Source organism: Manduca sexta, chromosome 12, assembly GCF_014839805.1.
Source record: "Manduca sexta isolate Smith_Timp_Sample1 chromosome 12, JHU_Msex_v1.0, whole genome shotgun sequence".
Lineage (NCBI taxonomy): Eukaryota > Metazoa > Arthropoda > Insecta > Lepidoptera > Sphingidae > Manduca > Manduca sexta.
The window spans coordinates 13611734-13633334 of NC_051126.1; the positions used below are offsets into that span (position 1 = coordinate 13611734).

The 21601-nt window shown below is 39.9% G+C and overlaps 4 protein-coding genes across 7 annotated transcripts; 2 read left to right on the forward strand and 2 right to left on the reverse strand.

Moving 5' to 3' along the window:
* Positions 1-842: 842 nt before the first annotated feature.
* On the forward strand, positions 843-2731 carry LOC115451799 (acyl-CoA Delta(11) desaturase). Its single transcript, XM_037437932.1, has 5 exons — positions 843-888; positions 1221-1315; positions 1788-1983; positions 2135-2138; positions 2210-2731. Exons 1-5 carry the CDS (start codon positions 843-845, stop codon positions 2487-2489), a joined length of 621 nt encoding a protein of 206 aa, XP_037293829.1. The 3' UTR covers positions 2490-2731.
* Positions 2732-2762: 31 nt separating this feature from the next.
* Positions 2763-6925, reverse strand: LOC115452062. Of its 4 annotated transcripts, none has more exons than XM_030180513.2 (4): positions 6605-6925; positions 4981-5165; positions 4521-4741; positions 2763-4261 (listed from the first exon to the last, which is right to left on the reverse strand). In XM_030180513.2, exons 1-4 carry the CDS (start codon positions 6614-6616, stop codon positions 4089-4091), a joined length of 591 nt encoding a protein of 196 aa, XP_030036373.1. In that variant the 5' UTR covers positions 6617-6925; the 3' UTR covers positions 2763-4088. The 4 variants fall into 4 exon arrangements, with proteins under 4 accessions (XP_030036373.1, XP_030036396.1, XP_030036381.1 ...); XM_030180536.2 differs by having other exon boundaries at positions 6619-6924; XM_030180521.2 differs by lacking the exon at positions 6605-6925 and adding an exon at positions 5299-5711.
* A 1502-nt stretch (positions 6926-8427) lies between these two features.
* LOC115451926 (NAD-dependent protein deacetylase sirtuin-7) lies at positions 8428-13856 on the reverse strand. The gene is made up of 4 exons (XM_030180342.1): positions 13385-13856; positions 12373-12470; positions 10916-11741; positions 8428-10806 (listed from the first exon to the last, which is right to left on the reverse strand). The coding sequence occupies exons 1-4, from the start codon at positions 13634-13636 to the stop codon at positions 9955-9957; spliced, it is 2028 nt and encodes a 675-aa protein (XP_030036202.1). The 5' UTR covers positions 13637-13856; the 3' UTR covers positions 8428-9954.
* A 555-nt stretch (positions 13857-14411) lies between these two features.
* Positions 14412-20415, forward strand: LOC115451935 (60S ribosomal protein L38). Its single transcript, XM_037437956.1, has 4 exons — positions 14412-14658; positions 14780-14840; positions 18887-19009; positions 20352-20415. The coding sequence occupies exons 1-4, from the start codon at positions 14656-14658 to the stop codon at positions 20375-20377; spliced, it is 213 nt and encodes a 70-aa protein (XP_037293853.1). The 5' UTR covers positions 14412-14655; the 3' UTR covers positions 20378-20415.
* The last annotated feature ends 1186 nt before the right edge of the window (positions 20416-21601 follow it).

Genomic DNA, 21601 nt, shown 5'->3' on the forward strand with positions numbered 1-21601 from the left:
ACTTATGCATATGCACCTTCCTAAAAGTAATCTTAACGGCGCCCATGTTGATAGACTTCACACACCCTCAAAATTCCTATAGAGAATCTCTCAGGTAAGCAGGTTTCCTCACGATGTTTTCTTTCACCGTTAAAGCAAGCGATAATTCACAAAGAATACACATATCATTTTAGAAAAGTCAGGTGTGTGCCCTTAGTATTCGATCCTGTGGACATTCGTCTCAGCAGTCCGTTCCACGCCTAACTAGGCTATCGCCGTTAATAGCGTAATTAATCTTATTCATGGAGACCTCAATAAGATATCCAGTAATTACTAATTAAGGTATATAACGGTTAACGGAAATGTCTTAACTCATTGCTGAATAATTGACAAATACATGAGCTTCACATTATGTATCCGCCGTCGGTAATGACAATGATAAAACAACGATGTAGTAATTAGGTTTTGTTCGCGGGTCCGTCCGAACATAAAACGCAGATATTTGTATCCACCCAGATAGTGACTTACATTAGGGGTAAAATTCGCTATAGTGAACCACGTAAGTGCGTCGCGTTCCCGGATGATACCTTGTATGACCGGTGTCAAACAGGCCGGCATGACTGTCGATTAACGATAGGTAATAATTTCTCTTAATTCGATTTTCAATCCGAACCTCATTTACCTTCAGGTGATGTAAGGTCACATTGCCGTACCCATATTAAAAGTGATAAACAATATGTTTGAGAATAGATGTACAGTCCGAAGGCGGTAGGAGAGGAGGGTCAAGAAAGGTAGAAGTATCTGTGCCAGTTGTACAAATATTCCTACTCGGGCTTTCACCTGGAGGGCCGTCGTATTCCTACATGCTTCTATGCGAGTGTCAGGCGCCAACCTCACGGTACAAGGAGGGTACATTTCTGAACTTCTTGTCGCTAAACATAGCAGGATCTAGAACTTCTCATCTTTTTACATAACAAATGTAAAATGTAACGACCATCCAGAAACCATAACAAAACCATACAGGACATTGAATTACAAATCGCTACGCTGCACAGCGATCGTATGCAAGCAATTTCCCAGAAATTTAATTTCCCACACTAGGGTAAAGTCGGGCGGGCAGCCGATCGTAGACACTAAGCAAACTTTGCTCTGCAAAAAAATGGCTGTTGGATCTGTCATTCATGAAAGAACCTAGTGTAGCAGTAGAGAACCAGATTTTTTAATAGTTTGTTTGTTGTCAGCGTGTATTTTGTTCGTGGCGGGAGATATAGGAGTGACATGGGGCGCGCACCGGCTCTGGTCCCATAGAAGTTTACGCGTGCGGCTTCCTCTGCTGGTACGTGCTAATCATTTATATTTACAGCTGATAGAACTTCACATCGGACAACTAAAGTTATAATGAGATTTATGTGAGGTTTTTGATACAAAAATAAGTATATGTTATACGCGAGTTATTAAAAATTTGTATGTGTGTGACGATGGCTCACCACGTTGAAACTTGGGTCAACATTAAGCTATTAAGGGATTTTATATTATAAGGGTACTATATATTTACTTACTACCTATCTAGGTACTCGCCTTTTCTTGAATAATGGCGTAAGACAGTAAAATAATGTTAAATTATGTCAGTAGCGTGATTGCAGTAACACTACATTTTCTTTCCCGTTGTTCTCTAGAAGAAACTGCTAAGTTAAATGGTTATAGAGTATCTGACGGAAACTAAATAATATCACATAATTATTCAGAAAACTTTCATCGTAACTAGGTATGTTAATATAATAAATAACTAAATCCTCGTGACTCAGTAGGTCCTGCTGATGATATTTCAGTCGATATCGTTCCAGAACAGCGCGTTGACCTGGGCGCGCGACCGCCGCTTCTGCGACACCGACGCCGATCCATACAACTCGAAGCGAATCCTATTCTACTCCCATGTCGGCTGGTTGCTCGTAAGAAAGCATCCCATGCTCTTGGAACAAGGGAAACTTACCGACTTGGGCGCAGGCCACTGATTAGTATGTTATTTTTAAGGTTTCTGATCATTTATTAGGTACGCTAAACCACTGATCGGCGCTATAAGTTTGGCCATGCCCTCATTGCTACCGCTGTGCTGGGGCGAGAACCTCACCACGGCGTACCACGTCAACCTCTTCAGGATCGTGTGCAGCCTAAACGTCACATTCATGGTCAACAGCGTCGGTCGTAAGTGAAGCTGTAGGATCTACGACAGCAACATAAGCCGCACGCGATGCTGGCCAGCGGTCTTTATTTTGCTAGGTGATGGGTACCACAACTTCCACCACGTATTCCCGTGGGATTACCGCGCCGCAGAGCTCGAGAGTCCATTTAATATAACAGCAAAGTTTATAAAATTCGTCGCGTGGATCGTCTGGGCTCATGATTTGAAGACCGTGCCGCAAGATTTTGTGGGACAAAAGGCGATCAGGACTAGCAATAGGAGACGTGGTAGCAATGATGAAGAAGCTGATAGTTGTGCAAAAGTACTTTAAACCAGCAAGACAGTCTGATACCTTAGGTTAGCAATGCAATGGGTGCCTCCCCACGCAGTCAAGTTGGTTTCAGGAGGCAAAATTAGTTCGACTAAATATAGTACGATACGTCATAGATTATGCAATCATTGGAAAATGTTATTCCGTCGACATTATTTCGGTTTTATGTGGTAAGCTATACTTTAATACAGAATGGTAGAGGCGAATTAGAATAGAGGATTCGTTTTTGTTTTCTATTTGTATTTGAGAAAATTATACAGAAAATAAAAAATATATAAGTTCATTGTTTTATTAAAGTGTAAAAACTAAGGAATCCTATGTACATTGCTAGAATCTGTATCTCCGAAAACTAAATAAATAAGTACTGACATGATTGTTTCTTATAAGAAAATTGTAGGTGTATGATAATGTACATGTATTGTAATTCATTCTTTGAAACAATCTAAGAATAAGTTTTAGTCACGTCAAAGTCTAAACGAGCGAGAGGTCCAGTAGTAAGTGGCATGACTACCCACAATCAGCCTACCAGCTAGAATTTTTAATCAAAGCAATAGGGCTGCGATGCCGTCATAATCTCGCAATATAATGGTGTGTTATAATCAGTAATCATTCAGGTCTAGTAATAAGACTCGGACCAAACCACTCTCATATCAACATCTTCTAAGTCCGTCTAATCTAAGTGGCATTATGAAACATTACAGGGCCAGGGCCGTAGCTAGACTTCAATTTAAGGTAGGGCAGCTGTGTTTACAAGCAGGGCGGAAATAAAAATGTTACATCTGATCTGTGGAATCGATTCTTGGTTTCCTTAAAATGTGGAGACGAGCAAAAAAAAAAAAAACCTTCATTAAGTTACGTAATTGTTAAGGTAATATACAGATTGTAACAAAATTCCCATAGATCTCACTCTTACTATGGGACCAACTTCCAAATCGTAAAATAAAACCGCTGCTCCGTATATATTCATTGAGTAGTAATGTACAATTTTGTTAATTATTAAGGTAGGGCATTAGTATTTTAAGGTAGGGCATTAGCATTTTAAGGTAGGGCATTTCCCCTCAATGCCCCCCCCCCCCTAGCTACGGCCCTGTACAGGGCCCGGAGACAAGATGTCTTTCTACAATCGTTGATACTAATAGAAAACGAAAAAAGTGTATGGAAATGGCATATTCTAGCGATAGGTTTAGGCATTAGGATATTCGATTGCATACATTTTTTGATTTCTATTAGCTTAATGCCGGCGCCATACATAGCAAAAATATTTGAACACTTATTTGAACACTTGTTTGAACACATATGGAGCACGGGTATTTGCGTATTTGTGCAAAGTTTGTTTAAATGTTTGCGTATTTGCCGTTCGGTATCGGTTTTTCGACCACACATCCAAGCGTTCAATGTTAAAACTTTGCGTATCCTACCATACTTGCGCATACTGTGAGCGAATTTATTTGCAATGCCTGTGTGGCAGGTCCAGGAAAACTGTATTCAAATGTGTGGCAAAGTCTTTGTTCAAATATTTGTCTCTATGTGGCACCGGCATAAGGATGTGAAAGGCAATATGTGTACGGCCTCTAGTGTTTGTTATGAGATTGAGTAGAGTCAGGCGCGTACGGCAAGGCGCATGCGCTGGTGGCGGCGCTCGAGCTGCTCCTGCAGCGCGTGGCCACACGCACCCGTTAGCACGCGCAGTGCGCTACACCACGCCGTGCCTTCTTCCTCTACGCGTGAGCCCGCCGCCGAGCCCTGCACGCGCGCCACCCAGTCGATCTCCTCTGGAAACAAATAAGGATTTCATGAAAACATTTAAGTATTTTTATCAACTCCTGTCGTCACGATTTTTTTTCCAGCTGGTTGCAATTAAATTATTCTTACATAAAATAGAGTCAACTAATAATTGGCTGAAATAGGCTTGCCGATTGTAGATTTGGGCATAAGATTGACATAAGGCACAAAAACCCAATATAACTAGATACTTAGAGATTGAACCCGGATTTCGTAATACAAAGGCAATTTGCAATAACTTAAACTTACCGCAGAATGTCGGCCACGGCAATACCGGGGGGCGGCGGCAGCGCTGGTCCCTCACACGTACGAGATGCTCCGCAGCATGAGCTCCGTGCTGGGGCGTGCCGGAGACGGGCTCGTGCGCCTCCACATACGCGCGGCCCGCGCACCGCTCCCCGCACTCGTATGACACCGTGTACCGCCATGATGTGTAGTTGTTTGCCTCGTGTTCTAAACTCCATGCACCGCTGGGGACAGGCAATGCCTTTGGATGATGTATGCAATATGGAATATGCACCTACTATAATGTATCAGCAGGTAGTGTTGCTTTTGTTTAAAGGCAGTCGTGATGCTTACCATCACACTCAAAAGTAAGCGATTAGATAAAAAAAAATACTCAAACAGTATTATATTACCAGAGACATAAGCTCTCTTTAGGGATTAGTATATTATATGCTTTGGTCATAAGCTTCATGTCATCATTCACCCGTCATGCCGGTGTGAGTAGTCTGCCAGTACGTGCGCAAGCGCAGAAGGTTGTACGCGCGGGAACTCTGCGATGAAATGAGCGCGTCGCGGCAATTGCACAGCAAACCCTAGCGCCAACACCACCAGCGCCAATGCGCTTGCACGTCGCTTCCCATTCCACCGCCGACTCGGAAAAGACATTATCTATACACAAAGAGAGAGAATATACTATTTAAGTAAATTGTGTTATTTATCTTTTACCCAGAAGATATAGGATTTCTAAATTGTTACAGCCTCTTTTTTAATTCATCTACATCGAAATTAGGTCACCGTTCACCCATTTATCCGTGATGTTCGGACATATTGACAGATAGATGGACTCTACTGCTTCGTGATATTAAAATAAATCCGTATTCAGTCTACATAGCGTCTTCAAATGTAGGAATTAGACTGTCACTCTTCATGTCGCTATATTATGTAGTGAAAAATCTTTTAAAACAAATATCGGCAGTAACAAACTATCAGTAAAATCCATGGCCAGCCTGAATTTGGTCTCGCCACGTCGCCATTCTGCGTCAAATGGGTAAGAGTGATAGTTAAAAAGTACTTATAAAGGAAATAGTGTACTTTCAGGCCAACCAAAATCAGCTGACAGTAATTTTAGAGTTTGTTATTATGGTTGCTTTATTCGATCTAACGTCCGGTGTCCCCATCATTGGCTGATAATGATATCGCTGCGAATTACGAAACTGGTGGCATTGTTTTTTGTTAATGTTTAAGATATAAAAAATCGGTAGGGTGTTATACTTTGGAATTCGTGTTTGTAATAGTAATAGCTTAATAGAGATTACATAGAACCGATTATTAAAATTAGCAGTAGAAGTTCGATTTCAACCTCTGACTTAAGTAATTGACACAAAAAGAAAACTTTAAGTTATGAGGAAACCGGAAATCTGCTTGAAATAGATCTGCAATTGAGAATTACCTACTCATACTCTATCAACTGCATTTAGTACACCGTGGTGCAATAAACCCAAATCTGTCAATCCTGTATTTTGTAGGTAGGTACATTGTATTCAAATGGATATTAAAATGATATACTTAAGTACACCCTGTCATTTTTCACATTTTGTTGTCTCTAGAGTCCAAATCTCAAGACAAGCGTAAATTGAATTCTTTATTAATTCGTAATTATACTTTAAAATTAGCACGCTTTATTACTATTCATTAGCACATCTATTCCGGTCTTAACTATCCAAATATGCGATGCTTTGAAACTTTTATGGTACGTATGACGACCATGCACGCTGCGGTTCAAATTAGATCAAAATTAACAAGTTGACTGAAGTAATTTATTGTATTCTAAATTTAATATTGTGATCATTGTTCTTAAAAACAGTAGTGTAGACCAAAAATATAGGTACCAACCTATAGCTATAGTTAGACTAATCGAGGACGTAATTAATAGTATAAAATATTTATTTAACCGAGTTAATTTTATCATGTAAGGTAATAGATAAATGTGTCTATTTAAGTCATTGAAATTATTATTGTTTTAAGTAGAGAAAGAACGATAGCTATAATTGAAAACTGTGCGTGTGGCGCACAGAAACATGCATTGTATAAACAATTATGAATGTTACCGATTGCGGCATACCGAGCTGCGAGCAATCCTCTATAATTCACTGATTTTCAGCTAAATCCTTCAAACTTTAGCACGGCTTTTGTCTACAATAAACCGAAAAAATAAACTCCACTCGACAGTGAACACACGAAGTTTCTTGTTTGTGTAGTCTCGTATAACAGATGTCTAACTAGTCTCACTCGGCTCATTCGCGGCTGAGTAGCGTTCCCGCCCGTCGCCCGCACCGATCCCCGCCAGATGCGTCACAGGAAACGGTACAGGATTGGATTTATCGCCATAGAAGTTACAGATAGCCTCAGCGATCGACGATTTTGCGTCAGCATCATGTATTGCGGTGTATCGGGTGTTTTAGCGAGTTTTTGTCGCGTTTTGGTAAGATATTATGGACTGTAGAGGATGGAATCATAATAAAATGGCTGCAAGTCATAACCGTTGCCATTAAAGATACGAATATATTGGAAAAATTGTCTGTAGCTTACTCGCTCGGTTGACCGCTATAATCCTTTGAAAATCATTAGCAATGAACGCAGAAAAAAAATCTGAGCGAAGATCGACGATAGAATTCTCTATAATACAATTTTAGATTCATAAATTTATCACAATAAATATTCATGTCATAGTTTTATGGTTTTTGTGAGCCTATCGAAAACACAACCAATGCAATTCATATTTATTAATGTTAAATGTACGATGCTATGTAGGACACTACGTTAGACTCATGACATCATTTCCTGAAATACCATAAGATGGCATTCACCCCAACGGCCTCATAACTCGAGAGAACAATTGAAATGTATTGCAATTGTTAATGTTACAATTAGGTACCACGACTATTTTCGACATCATGGTTATAGAAGTGACTTGAAAATTATTTGTTTTTATAAACCAGTTCCAAAAAACCGGCGAATGAATAAGTGCTTCAACTGATGGTAGGACATAAGCAACCACGTCTTAGAATATGTTACTACATGATAAGACGTGCAACTTGGACACGTCACGATTACCTACTCATTACACAGTAATAACTCTACCTACCCAAAACAGAGTTGCAAATTCTTAGACATAGACTCGTAAACAAAGATCGATAATGGTTTGTGTAGCATTGCAGCTCGAAGTCAAGGGGCCGTAAAATGAAACTCATCTTGAAGAAGGATCTCAAGTAGACATTTAATGAATTGAACTATTTAATAAACAAAGCTTAAGTTCTCTTTTAAGAGCTCTCAGCTGACTTGGCGTTGTTAAATAAACAAAACTCTGTCAAAATCCGTCATACCTTGTGATTTAGATGTAAATTGAGCTGTTGTTATCTGTTATTAAATAACGGCGATCGTAAGTTGCTGACTTGTTTGACAGCATTTCAGCTGATACCGCATTTAAGAGCGAGTTGCATGTATTTCTATTAATACGGTCTAAAGTTTTAAATTTGGTTGCATGAATAATAATTATTAATTAAAGTAATTCTATACAATCCTGGATTTGTAAATAGGCCGTACAGGCCGCAGCCTATGGGCAGCAGCCTCTTAGGGGCGGCCGATTTCAGAGGACGTTCACTCGATTTAATCACTTCGTTATTCGTTTATTTAACTTTAGTGCCTTCCGCAATACAAACAAATGGAAAATTACTAAGTATTTTTGAAACCTACATACATAAACCTACCTACATGGGGTAGCGGAAATAAAGTTGCCTACACTCATAAACAATATAAATCCAACACTGATTCTATGCATGATACTTAATTATCACAAATACAATACACAGCTATGATACCGGTGATTTTGTATCTGGGACTTCAAAGGAATCATTAAATAAAATGTCACATACTAATTTCGTCATCAAATTTATTTAATTATAAATAATGCAATCACAATGTTGCGGTCGCGTCTGCTCAACACTTTCACACTGCATGCCGTCCCATAAGAAATGCAATTAGAAATAGACCTCAATTCTGCATATTTTTCCAAACGCATACGGGTCTATCATCTTAGGCAAACTTAGCTCAGCCAAGGCACTGTCTCACTGAACGTCAGGTACATATGGCAATGTGATATAATTCATAATGAAGTTATATATCATAGTTCATTTGTTTCTAATTGTATATCTGATTTAAATGTCAAGTAATATGTTGCATTACATGATCAGTTAATTTACCGTCCTTTAAGTCATCCAAATAAATCATGTCTAATATCAGTTATAATAACTTCATATTCTGTATTGTCATTGATTATAATTAGAATGAAATCTTATCAACTATTATATAAAATAAATCATATTTTTTTTCAAAATTTTTTGCCTGTCAGCTGTCTATTTATTAAATAGTAAGTGACAAGCTACTGTTAAGTTACGGGCGATAGTCTCAATCGCTATCTTCGGATCCATCTTCAAAATCGACCAATTAAAATAAAGTTTGTTAGACATGCTTACAAATCAGTTGTTTTAATTGGTTTCTCGGGAGCGATATGAAGATAGCGAATGGGCCCTTTATTGATTACGGTCTATGCTGGCTGAACCCAGAATGTGTCTCATTAGAAGGAAAAAATAAATCTTTTTTTAGTGACCAGTATCCAATCTTGGGCTAAATGTCGTCACTGATCAGGCTAACTGACCATCTAGCAATTGATGTTACCACATAGATTTACATACAGAATTGAGGTTTCGAGTAAGGACGTCCACACTCACTTCACACTAATCCACACGCGACACTCCAGTTCATCTATACACAGGCGGGCTATAATCTCACTCGTAAGATCCGGCAGGCACACCTAATTTCAACATCTAATAAGAAAGTTTATAAAACCGTTTGTGTCGCAAACGAAACGCTTTGGAGCTTGAGTACAGACAGATGGGTCTGTGTTTCAGACTTCTGCGTTCTTCAGAGCAGTCTTTGTTCAATTTTTATAATTGTATATACCCTCACCACTTTGGGAGTATGTAACTCGTATTGTGACTATCTTTGAGCTCATTCATAATCGTCGGTAGTTCCCATGACTGATAGGCCCAGGCATGACAGCCCTTGAAGTTACTTACTGACCAGGAAGGCATAAGAGATCTTTACACAAAGGAGGCTGCAGTCAGTTTTGTACTTAAGCACTTGCGTCACAACCATTAGAAATATTCAAAAACCGTTTGCAGGCAGCACTCACACATACATAGCAGTATACTGGCACGTTTGTTCGACGGTCGCACGACGTTCAAGTCACAAGTTACTATATTAAGTGCTCGAGTCCACAATAAAGCATCGCAATCACAGAACAGTATAGCGATCAGAGCGTCTCGGCGGCGGCTGGAGCGGCGGCTGGAGCGGCGACTGGAGCGGCGGCTGGAGCGGCGGCCGGCGCTGAACGCGAACGCTACCGGCGGCGGCGGCGGCCCTTGCGGTACCCCTTGCCGTACCAGCCGCCTTCGTCGGGCCCGCGCGCCGGCTCGCCCTCCCCCGCGCCGGCGCCGCAGCACGCGCACAAGTACCGGCGCCCGCGCACGCGCCGCCACGCCCGCGCCACCAGCGGCGTGTCGCGCGCCGGCCCGTACCACAGGCAGCGCCGCGACGAGTAGTGCCGCGAACACCACGCACACTCGGCCGCCGCCGCGCCGCCCGCCCCGGCCGTGCCGCCCGCCGCGGCCGGCGACGGCGGCGTGATGATCGTGTGCAGCCCCGGGTACAGCGACGCGCGGCACAGCAGCACTGCCCGGGCGATGATGGCCGCAGCCAGTGAGCCCGCACCCTCTTCCACGCTCGTCTCACGCTCTGGCTTCGGTTCAAGTTTCACTTCGGTGGGTGGCTCGTGCTTCAGTTCGTCTTCTTTCTTCAACTCCGACTCGCATTCAAGCAATCGTCGTAGTCTCGAGCCGAGCGTGCCGTTTGGCGCGTCGCTGGGCTCCTCCTCTTTCTTGACGTCACCGAATTTGGGCTCGAAACCGTTAAGTCGTAAATTGCAGTTGCGTTCACAAGGTTGTGGTGAATTGCAACCATTGAATTGCGAGGTGTTATCATCACGAGGGAAACGGATGTGTGCGAACGGTGTATGACCGTTGGTGAGCGCGTCCACCGGCGGTGGGTCTGGAGGTCGACGTCTGATCCGGAATCGACGTAACTCTGCCGTCGAAGAGCGAGCGGCGGCGCTAGCCGGGGGTGGGGAGATGGGCGGCGAAGGCGCATCTTCGGCACGCAGCAATATCGTCGCTTCGCCGGAAACCAGATTCACCTGAGACACATAATAGCACCTTATAAAACATACTTAGACGTCGAACATTTAAGAGAATAAACAAAATCTTTAAGATCAACCCTCAAATCTACTTGTCTCACATACTGACCCGGAAGGCTCGCAAGCGTGGCGTGTCTGGCGAGCCTCTCATCCGGTCGGCGAGACAGCGAAGTGGCAGCTCCTCGTCCGAATCAGAAGCGGACGGCGATGAAGGTTCCGACGGTTCGGAAGAGTCGCCGCCATCGGAGCAGTCTTCGGGCGGTACGCGCAGAGTGGGGCGGCGCGTAGTGTGTGCCTCGGGAGGCGCCAGCGGCGTGGCGTGTGCTAGTAACGGGTCGCGCGCGGGTCTGTAGCGAGGCACGCGCAACTTCAGCCGTCGCGCCACCTGCCGCATCACCGCGTCGCACCGCGCGTTGATCTTCAGTGCGGCCACAGCGTCTTTGGGCGTCCACTGCAGGTTCACGATGTAAAGTGCGGGACGCGCGGACGGTGCACTTCGCATGCGCCACAGCCGCGGATATCGTCGCAGCACCTTGAGACTGGAGCCGAGGCACAACACGACATCCGCGCGGGCCGCGTGCCTCAACGCGCCGGCCCAGTTGAGCGGCCAGGCCGCGCGGCCCCGCTCGCCGAAGTGCACGATGGAGTCGCGCAGCTCGGTGCCGCACGCGTGGCAGAGGCGGCGCGTGCCGTGGCGGTGGCGCGCCGTGCGCTCGGTGGTGTCGAAGGCGCGCAGGTAGAGGCGGCGGCAGGGGGCGCACAGCTCGGCGAACATGTCTCCGTGCAGCTCGGCGAGGGCGCGGCGCGGCATGCCGGCGCGCACGTGCAGTCCGTCGCAGTTCTGCGACACGACGAACTTCAGCGCCCCGCGCGCCCACAGCGCCGTCAGCGCCATGTGCGTGAACGTGGGCACCGCGCGCGACACGTCCACCCGCCTGCAACACAATATGTGCGGTGCAACTTGTGGACAAGCGACCTGCAGCCCAACCAGAGCCTTCAACCCCCTTATGAAAACATTTTTTTGGGTGAGTCATGCAAAAATTTGTGTCTAGGTTCCCTCTGTTGTGCTTAAGTCACACCCAGTTTTCTTAATACTAATGGTAAAAAACTTGATCTTGTGGGGACAGTATTATGTGTCACTATTAACTTCGAACATATTCAATCATATTGCAAGAATTTTAACTGAACATTTATATAATTAAATAAAAGATAGGTATTGATTATAAAGTGATACTTCACTGAGAATTATAATCTGTTGACACATGGAAAATAACCTTGCATGTTTGCAAATTTGTTTTAAATTTACTATTTGATCAAAAGAGTATTTCTACATTGAAACAAATAGGATTATTATTTTTGCTCTTGCAAATATTTTTTAATTTCTTCTAAAAGCCATAGGAAAGAAATAAGTTAACACAGTAATGGAACAGTAACATATAGCCAAATATACGAAACATTATGTTACAATACCAATTAACTTCTCAGTTTAAATAATATCAAATGCAGTAAAATTATGTTAGTGAGCCAGAATAAAAGAAAGGTAATTGAAAACGGTTCCCATCTCACCTGACACTCTCCCCGCGCTGCAGCCGCGTCCACACGCCATGAGGGCCGCGGTAGTCTGGTATGTCGGCTGCAGTACTGATACCAGCTCCGGTATACACCTACAGTATAACACAAGTTAATAAAATATTTAATGTTTTATCATTTTAGCATTTTCAGTGACAGTAAAGTGTTTATTAGCTTTGTGGAATGTTCAGGGTAGGATCTCCCAAGGTGATCAGTCAGGCAGGTAGTTTTTAGTTGGAAAAAATCAAACCTGTGAGTAGAAAATGGGTTTCTGTAAAGATAAGATATTTTTTAACAAATATCCTAATATTAATAAATGCAAAATGTTAGAAGCTGATCATTTTAAAATAACTATCATTATAATAAACATAATTTTATTGGGCTTTGTGGTCAAATTAATATCAAAGATTTTGGGTGTTTGTGCCCGCTAATAACAACTCAAATGACTCAGTTTATGGAAAGGTCATTGACCTTGTTGAGTGATGTTACATTGAATATAGTTAGTGGTTAATACATTGACTAACCTGGTTAATTACATAAACATCCTTAGTGTTTGATAGACCATGTTACCAAATCTAAATGTATTCTGAGTTTACATAAGACCAAAAGAAAGTAATTTTTATTTTATTTTAGTTTCTTTGGGAAAGAACAGAAATTATAAATTGTACACTAAGTTAGTTTTAAACTAGAAAGAAAAAAACAAAATATGCTGATAATATAAATAAATCATCCAAAGACTAGGGTACCTGTAATATTATAAAACTGTTGTTTGTATGAAATGTTAGACCACATCATGGATTCTTCCACTTGTTTTAAATATATTCCTGATTAATCCTTGTTAACATTACAAAACATGAATGGAAGAATGGCATTAAAAAGAGTTGCAGGCTTCGAAAAGAGTTTCCCTTACTTTCTCGCCATTGTGCAACAGCTGAAACCCTTATGTAAACCATGCATTAATTAGCCTGGCGTCAGATTGTGCTTCGTAAATGTTTCGCTCGTGACTTACCACGAGATGTTTAGCATTGCGTAGCGCTCGCGCGAGCCGCCGGCACTTCTCTCGCAGCACGCGAGGACTGTCCTCAACCTCGCGCGACCGCTCGACAGCGCGTGCCCTGCGGGCCGCCGCGGCCGCTGCCGCCGCCGCGTTCGCTGCGGGCCGTCCGCGCTCGCCTGTCGTCACGGCGCTCGGTGCCGGCGCCGCCGCCGCCTCGGCGCTCAGCCTAGCGCTCGACCGCACGGCGCCTCGCCCGCCCATCATCAGCTAGCGATGCTGCAGCCGCCCGGCCAACCTGCCTGCTCCTTTAGACTCCGCTACGTGCATGTCTGTCGTCGCCACGTCTGTCCCCGCGGCCTTCCGTCAGAAGGGTCTCGTTCCCTGGCTAAGCTAGCGCACGTTATCACAAAATATTTATGTCACTAATCAACGCTGTCATTTAGCTCTTGATCTTGTCGTTTGTCAATCGTGTAGGTATTTGATGTTAGGGATACCCGTCACCCAATATGATATATAAAATCGATTTGTCACTTGTTAGTGAAAATCCGATAAAACTATCATTTTTATGCGATATTCATTTACTTAGAGTAAAATAAATAAAAAATCTCAAAAACAATAATATGAATCCTGAAAATTAAACTGTAAAGTTTTATATTGGTTATTTGACAAAGTGAAAGGACATACTTAGCTAAAAATAATTTTTACTCGATAGAAATTTTAACCAAGGCATTTTTTAAACCCAAGGGTATATGCTTTTTGCTCGGCACTATCTCACATCCAATCTGAATTTGTGCGTGGTAAATGAATTTGTCAGATCGTTCTAAAGAGCATTATGGATTGCTGCACGGATTTAGGATTTTTTTGTAGTGAGTAAGGCTTTTTATGCAGCTGATGCCGCGAGCAATACCTAGATTATAATTAAATGATCACCATAGCAATATAAAAATTATCACAAAATTTATTTTTACTATTTTTACAGTACATACTCATTTCCAATTTTATTTATAGCCTATGGTCTACTTTATTTTTTATTATCTTCATCAATGTTGACAGTATTTATGTCAAACTGACACTTGTTCTTTTGCCATCTTTGACAGGTGAGAAAGGACGGCAATTATTTGTTTTGTTGAAATTATCTGAAAAAATCTTGAATTCTCATTGTGTTTTCCTAATATAAGTGCACTACATTAGTTGCCAGTGTTGTTATAAATATTGTCAGTGCCATATTTTATCAATACCATTATTCTTTTGCAGTGGCAGTGTATCACTAGAAAACCGTCACCATGGTATGTATTTTGATTTTCTGTATCAAATATTAATTTAGTTAACGCTATTTCATGAGCCGGAATATAATTCAATGGCCTTGTTTTTGTTAACGCAAAGTATAAAAACGGTGTTTGTTTTCAGCCCCGCGAAATCAAAGACATCAAAGATTTCTTGTTGAAGGCGCGCAGGAAAGACGCTAAGTGTGAGTGTTATTAACGTTATTTCTACTCAGTTATTGTTCGTATGTGTAATTTCTCAATTCAAACTAAAACACCCCATATTTTGTTTCAATATTGATCTTCACAAGACCAATATAAAGACACTTCGCTGGCTGATCTTAGCTTTGTTAAAAGAACTCTTGCTGCTACTGAGACAATGTTGTAGCATTTTTGGTGAATATTATCTGGTCAGTTGTAGGTTACCTAGCGTTGTTTACATTCTCTGAGTATTAAAAAATACTTATTACACTCTGTATTTACAACAGAATAACGGTCTCCTAGTGATGATGACTCTTTACATGTTGAACAGCTACTTTATAGTGATAAAGTATATTGTCGCCTAAGAGTGTTGAGCTGCTAACTCCATTTTTACCGAAAATAAGGTTTTGATACCATCAGATAGAGCGAGCAAAACTCTACAAAATCGTAAAACATACCAAGTGCCTCTAACACACGACAATGTCACTTTTTGAGCCTCAATAATATCTGACAACTCCTTGGATGTGAAATTAACTCGCGTAAAACTTGGTTACTCCCTCATTTGGCGCCATTTTGTGGGCAAATGTGCAGCTCAAATTCCTGCGGCATGGCATCATAACTCCCATATGAAGAAGAACTACAATTTTACTTCGTGTGTGATATTATTGAACAATGGTGATTCTTGTTTTTAATTTTTCTATGTTTATTTTGTCTTTTGAATTGTGATAATACATAAAAGCTTAAAATTTGCCATCCTCTTGCTTGGCTTGGGAGTTAGCCCGTTTTATTTCTTAGAAATAAGTCTTGTTAAAGGAGTTAGACATAATTATTTTTTGCAATTCAATACCCTTCTATGCTTTAATAACACTTTTGTACATGTTTTAACTCAAAAAACATGGGTAATACTTATGTTATTTATATCATGAATTATATATAGTTGGTATCCACGCTTTAGAGAGAAAATTTGCATGGCCAAGTAATACAGCAAAGGGCCTTGGCTAAAATTTGTAGCCGAGTCATACTGCGATGTAAATATATAAATATTAAATTTACAAATAAATCAGCAAATTTTGGGTATTTTATATCGCTATATTCAGCGATAAACATTGCACATTGATTGATTGTTGGTGAAATCTTTGGGAAAGTATTTCTGTAGCCAGTGATAGTTCTCTTATTTTAATCAAAATAAAAGACCCCAACTTTCAAAAGTACGATGGCATCCATAAAAAACGAGGGAATCCTTTACGAAGTCAGTCACTCGAAATTTTCTATAATGTTAATACATATTTTGTAACCTAAGCCGACAGATTAAAAAAAATAAGGATTAAAATGTAAATAATTATCGTAAAAAGCAACAAGAACGAGTGGCAAATGCCACTGGAAATTTAAGGAGAACTTTGAAAAATATATTAAACGAATTCGGTTCTGAAACACAGAGGTTAACAGAATTTTCAGTGGACAAGTTACTTGCTGAACACGGGCACACTATGTTGTGACTGCCACCTTATCAACCGGATTTTAATCCAAATTAAAATATGTGGTCTCGACTGAAAGGCTATGTAGCCGCTAGAAACGAGGATATGAATTAGATTACAGTAAAAACAATATTCATTGAAAAGTAAATATTACCGGGGCTGAAGAATGGAAATAGGTTTGCGATCATGCAATCAAATACGAGAATAAATATTTAAGAATTTAACACGACGTAGACGATTACACTGACAAACTAGTAAATAATATGGCCGATAGTGACAGTGATATTGAACTCTTTGAGAACATAGATATTTAATTCGCGAGACAGGGGGATGTCCCAAAACTGTTCGAAAGCGTACTGTAGGATTTGTTCATAACTCTGGACTGAACAGGTATGGCCATTAACATAAATGGTGATTACATCTCGCACTTGCAATTCGCAGACGACATAGTCATAATGGCAGAAACACTGGAAGAGCTGCAACAGATGCTGTGTTCAGCCTAGCATCAGCCTCACAGCGAATAAGTCCGTACCGTTCTATCGTTGTCAATGGCCACCTTCTCAAAGTTGTTTCCGAATAATCTTACCATGGGCAGATTCTGCAATTAGGAACAAACAGTTTTGAGAAGGAGGTTAAAAGGAGATTCCAGCTGGGCTGGGCTGCATTTGGTAAACTACGTCGGGTTTTCTCGTTGTTTCTACCGCAATGTCTGAAAATGAAGGTTTTCACCCAATGCGTCCTACCTGTCATAACCTACGGTGCCGAAACGTGAATGCTCAAAGTGGCTGGTCCACCAGTCCAGGGTCGCTCAGCGAGCTATGGAACGTGCTATGCTCGGAGTTTCTCTGAAAGATAAACTTCATAACGAAGTCATCCGTCAGAGAACCAATGTCACCGACATAGCAGACAGGATTAGCAAACTAGAGTAGCAGTGGGCAGGGCATATCTGTCGAAGAACCGATAACTGAACCGATAACGAGTTCTTGAGTGAAGACCACGACTCGGCAAACGTATTTGTAGGACGCCTTCAAGCAAGGTGGAGTGACGATCTACAAAAGGTCGCGGGCAAGAACTGCATGCGACAGGCTGAAGGCAGGGTAAAATGGCGCATATTTGGGGTGGCCTATGTATATCATATAGGCTGATGATGATAATGAGAATTTTGATGATTAAAAGTTTTCGTTTAAATGTTATTTTAGCAATTATATAATGAATAGTGTTTAATATGTACGCTACATGACGAATTACTTACCAAATTATGTAATCGTGTTAAAAACATTTTCTTTTTATTTTATTTTCCCTAATCAAAAGACAACACCTAAATATTTTAACAGCACGTAATAAACACGGGATTCTTAGTGTTTTGTGTATCCAAATGGCGATGTGCAATATTTATCGTCGAATACTTATAACGACTTGCAGGTGATAAAGCAGACATTCCCATCCAATTTATGACTATTATGAAAGTTTTATTTCATTACTAATCATAATTATTGAATAGGTACTAATAGTAATATGCATATTGTGTTTAATATTTTTTTTTATAAACGCATTATACTTAAAATATTAAGATTATTTATTTAATGTGATAAAATGCTAACTCCAATTTAATAGCAATATAAATCTAATTTTCTAAAACGAAAAATCGCTAACTCCATTTTTCTGTAATAATTCTAAATGATTTGATAGTTAATAGTTGTTTTGTGCAAATATATAAAGCTTAAAGAAATATCTACCAACGGGATCTTCATTTTTTAAATGTTGTAAGAAATAAAATAATAATTAAGTTTTTTTTATCCTGTTACTAATTGTCTATTATGGAGTTAGCAGCTCAGCACTCTTAGCCGACGAATTATGGTTAATACTATGTCCATATTACAAACTATTGTAATAAGGTTTAGTGTAACATAGGATTTAGATGTGTTGCTGGGGTCAGTCTCTTTATTATACTCTCAAATACTGCAACTTATATTACCTATTCTTACACAATATAATAGGACTTTTGGTTGATGGTCACATAGCCTATACTAACGAAATGTAAGACAAATATTTATGTCTCGCGAAGATTTTTCTCAGCATGTGAGAGGAATGTGCAGCTCCCACCTTATTGTTTTTAATTGAATGATAAGATTGTACATCTACATGATAACAAACAATATTGAAACTAACTTGTCAGCCTGAGATATATATTTTTTTTCGTAATGTCCAGTTATTTTCCATATTATTTTTGTAGCCAGTGTAACTACCTATTGGACATAATTAGACTTAACATCTCGTATCTCAGCACAGTGGAATACCAAACATTACTTTGATATTCAAGGTGTTGGATGGTGTTTCTGCTGTTTATGGGCAGTCGTATTGCTTATCATCAGGTGAACGGCAGGCTCGTCTCGTCATTCCAAGCAATAAAAAAAATGTTTTTGATGCAAAAAAATAATTATTTACAAATGAATTTTGGGACCATATAAGTAGTTATATAGTAGAGGTAGAATACGAGTGTGTGGTGTCATTTAGTAACACAATGTCATAATGTCCCTGTTTTTGACCGCATATTGAAAGTATTATTTGTGTGACAGCCGTCAAGATAAAGAAGAACCCTGAGAATGTAAAGTTCAAGGTGCGCTGCTCCCGCTTCCTGTACACCCTCGTCATCACCGACAAGGAAAAGGCGGAGAAACTGAAGCAGAGCTTACCCCCAGGTAAATATGGTACACTTTGCAATGCATTAAGTGGTGTTATCAGTGTGCCTAACTTGGCAAGTTTGTTATGGTCTATAAATTAAAGCTGTTTGCCTCTTGAGATTTAGGGTGATTTAAAATTGGGAGATATAAATATGTTTGTTGTAACAACTGGCCAAAAGATTTATTTTCTTGAAAATATTGGTTGTTCTCTGCTAGGTGGCACAAATAAACACTAGTCAAACCCTGACTCACCAGTTATCAGTACTACTGATATTCCTATTTTAAAATGTGGTGAAGATTTGAAAGGGATTTAGATATATTATTAATTACATATTTTTGCTTATTTAAATATATTTTTGGTGTTAAATTAGAAGATAGCTTTGGCAAGGAAATAGTAGTAGTAGGGCCTAAAAAAATAAAAGCATCGCTGGAATTTGATATACATTTTAATACAATTTTTTCATGCTTGAAAAACAATTAGTACATACTAGGTAGCTGGCAGCATTGTTATGAACAAAAATAGTAATTTTGGTTTAAAAAAAGTAGCTGATACTGAAATCAATACAGATTTTGAATGTTACAAATAAAGTTTATAATTTCTGAAACCTGTCAGCACTTTACTGACAAAAGTATTATTGAGAGTAGTGTAGTGTCATGCAACACAATTCCAATTAGCTCTTATTGTCAAAAACCAATAGGTCCATCAATACTAATGTTACAGTGAAATTGTTTGGAACTTGTGAATAATTTATAAGGTTTTTTACTTGTCTATTTGTACGTTCTGATATGTAGGAAAAACCTATTTACAATGCAATTTTGTAGAGCAAGAGTAGAAACAACAATGCACTTAGAGGCAGTGAAAAGAGTTACCCTATTTTTCATAGACGTTTTTTTATCTAACAAAGAAGCAAGGCTGTGATACAAGTCTGTTTCTCAGTGCTGACGGTATAGCAGCCTTCGCAGTGTGTAGACATAGGGCCATTGTGATTGGCTAATATTGAGATACAACTTGAATCCAGTTGGATGTCAGATAAAGGAAGTTCAACAAACAGTAAGCCGTCACATAAACGAAGCTGAGAAATAGACTTATCACAGAAATGCTCCAGCTTTAGATAAATAATGGTTATGGGGGTTAGTTAATAGCTATATTACTTTTAATAACTTGCATATGTATCTAGCAGATGAACGAGGTAGTTATGCGGTGCTCTAAGAAAATCTGCCAATGGTATCTCTTTACCCACCCTCAGTTTGGGTTTGGTGGTCTCGCTGTTGCTGCATATCTTTAGTTCAGGGTACCCAGAAATCTCCTACAAACCAAGATATTATAAATGAGTTTAAATAAAATTGTTTCTTGTTGCAGGTCTTCAGGTGAAGGAAGTTAAGTGATGTGACTTAGGATTAATACAATAAAAAATACAAAATCATTTGGTTATTTTATTTGTAAGCCTTGTGTGGCATCTTTTTGGATAGGTATTTTAATTATCTGTTATCCTTAGAGTATGAAACGTTTATCGAATGAAACAAAAAATATAAAAAAATATTGGAGTCTTATTTCTGAGACAAAGAAATTACAAATAAAATGATAAATATTAGATAATTATAGAAGAACTAGTTTACATAAAGAAATAGAAATAGAGTCCTAATCACAAAATCTTGTTTGCTGAAATGCCTTAATAAAGATCATCATGGATTATGTATTAATTTGCTAGCGATGGGTATGATTCGTCTCAAAAATGATATTTTTTTAATTCTCCTACATTATGGTCGTAAGGTATTTTGTTATTGCAGTTGTGTTTACATTAATTGGGCTGTAGGTTAATATTCATTTTCTGATACGCCATCTCTTGACGGCGGAAAGCAACCTTTAGTTATTTTTTGCACAACCTGAACAATTGACCATCTATCTCGTGAATAGTTCTCACCACATATAGGTAGATAGCGTTACTAGTTCTGTAGTAGACCTACTTTCAGAAAAACAGTTAAACGTAAAAATAAAATTATTAACTATCGAGGAAAAAAAATGTATGTTACAAACAAGTTTCCGCTGATTTTCAGATAAATCGAAAAATATATGTTTAACATACCTAATAGGTAAGAGAGTAAAAAAATACCTTATTTACCTATAAGGCCATCAAATCTGTTCTTTATTTAGAACGTCCGTAATTGCAACAAGACGAGTAGATACATGCGATAAAAGATTTTAATTTTCTGAAAAAAAAAATCTTCAAATCTACTTGTGTCTCTTAAAAACTATGTTATTATGCAATAAGTTTGTATAAAAAGTTTAAAAACGGCTGTGCGGCAGAGCGGGGTGCGAGCCCGTCGCTCGCCGTAAACTAGGACAAAGGGTGAAATATTCTGCCGAGTGCCAACTAAAATATTAGTGGAGTGGAGATTCTCACGCGGCGAGGGATTTATTGTATATTTGGAACATCGTAAACTTTTACCTTTTACTTTATGTTACAGAGATGCGAGACTAGGAGCGTCGCTTTGCAACTCTCCTATCGAGATATGTCACGCAATAGACTGCCACACTCCACCTTACGATACACTGTAGCGAACCATTCATAAGCTGGATATAGAGTTGCAAATAGTATATCCACGTTACAC

Coding starts and splice junctions, on each gene's coding strand:
- LOC115451926 (XM_030180342.1), bottom strand. CDS start 13,636: ATGATGGGCGGGCGAGGCGCCGTGCGGTCGAGCGCTAGGCTGAGCGCC. Junction 12,471..13,384: donor GCAATGCTAAACATCTCGTG/GTAAGTCACGAG, acceptor GTTATACTGTAG/GTGTATACCGGAGCTGGTAT. Junction 11,742..12,372: donor CAGCGCGGGGAGAGTGTCAG/GTGAGATGGGAA, acceptor ATTGTGTTGCAG/GCGGGTGGACGTGTCGCGCG.
- LOC115451799 (XM_037437932.1), top strand. CDS start 843: ATGCTTCTATGCGAGTGTCAGGCGCCAACCTCACGGTACAAGGAGG. Junction 889..1,220: donor AACCTCACGGTACAAGGAGG/GTACATTTCTGA, acceptor GTTTGTTGTCAG/CGTGTATTTTGTTCGTGGCG. Junction 1,316..1,787: donor GCGTGCGGCTTCCTCTGCTG/GTACGTGCTAAT, acceptor GTGACTCAGTAG/GTCCTGCTGATGATATTTCA.
- LOC115451935 (XM_037437956.1), top strand. Junction 14,841..18,886: donor GCGCAGGAAAGACGCTAAGT/GTGAGTGTTATT, acceptor TTTGTGTGACAG/CCGTCAAGATAAAGAAGAAC. Junction 19,010..20,351: donor GAAGCAGAGCTTACCCCCAG/GTAAATATGGTA, acceptor TTCTTGTTGCAG/GTCTTCAGGTGAAGGAAGTT.
- LOC115452062 (XM_030180513.2), bottom strand. Junction 4,742..4,980: donor TACTCACACCGGCATGACGG/GTGAATGATGAC, acceptor GCCTGTCCCCAG/CGGTGCATGGAGTTTAGAAC. Junction 4,262..4,520: donor GCCGTGGCCGACATTCTGCG/GTAAGTTTAAGT, acceptor ATTTGTTTCCAG/AGGAGATCGACTGGGTGGCG.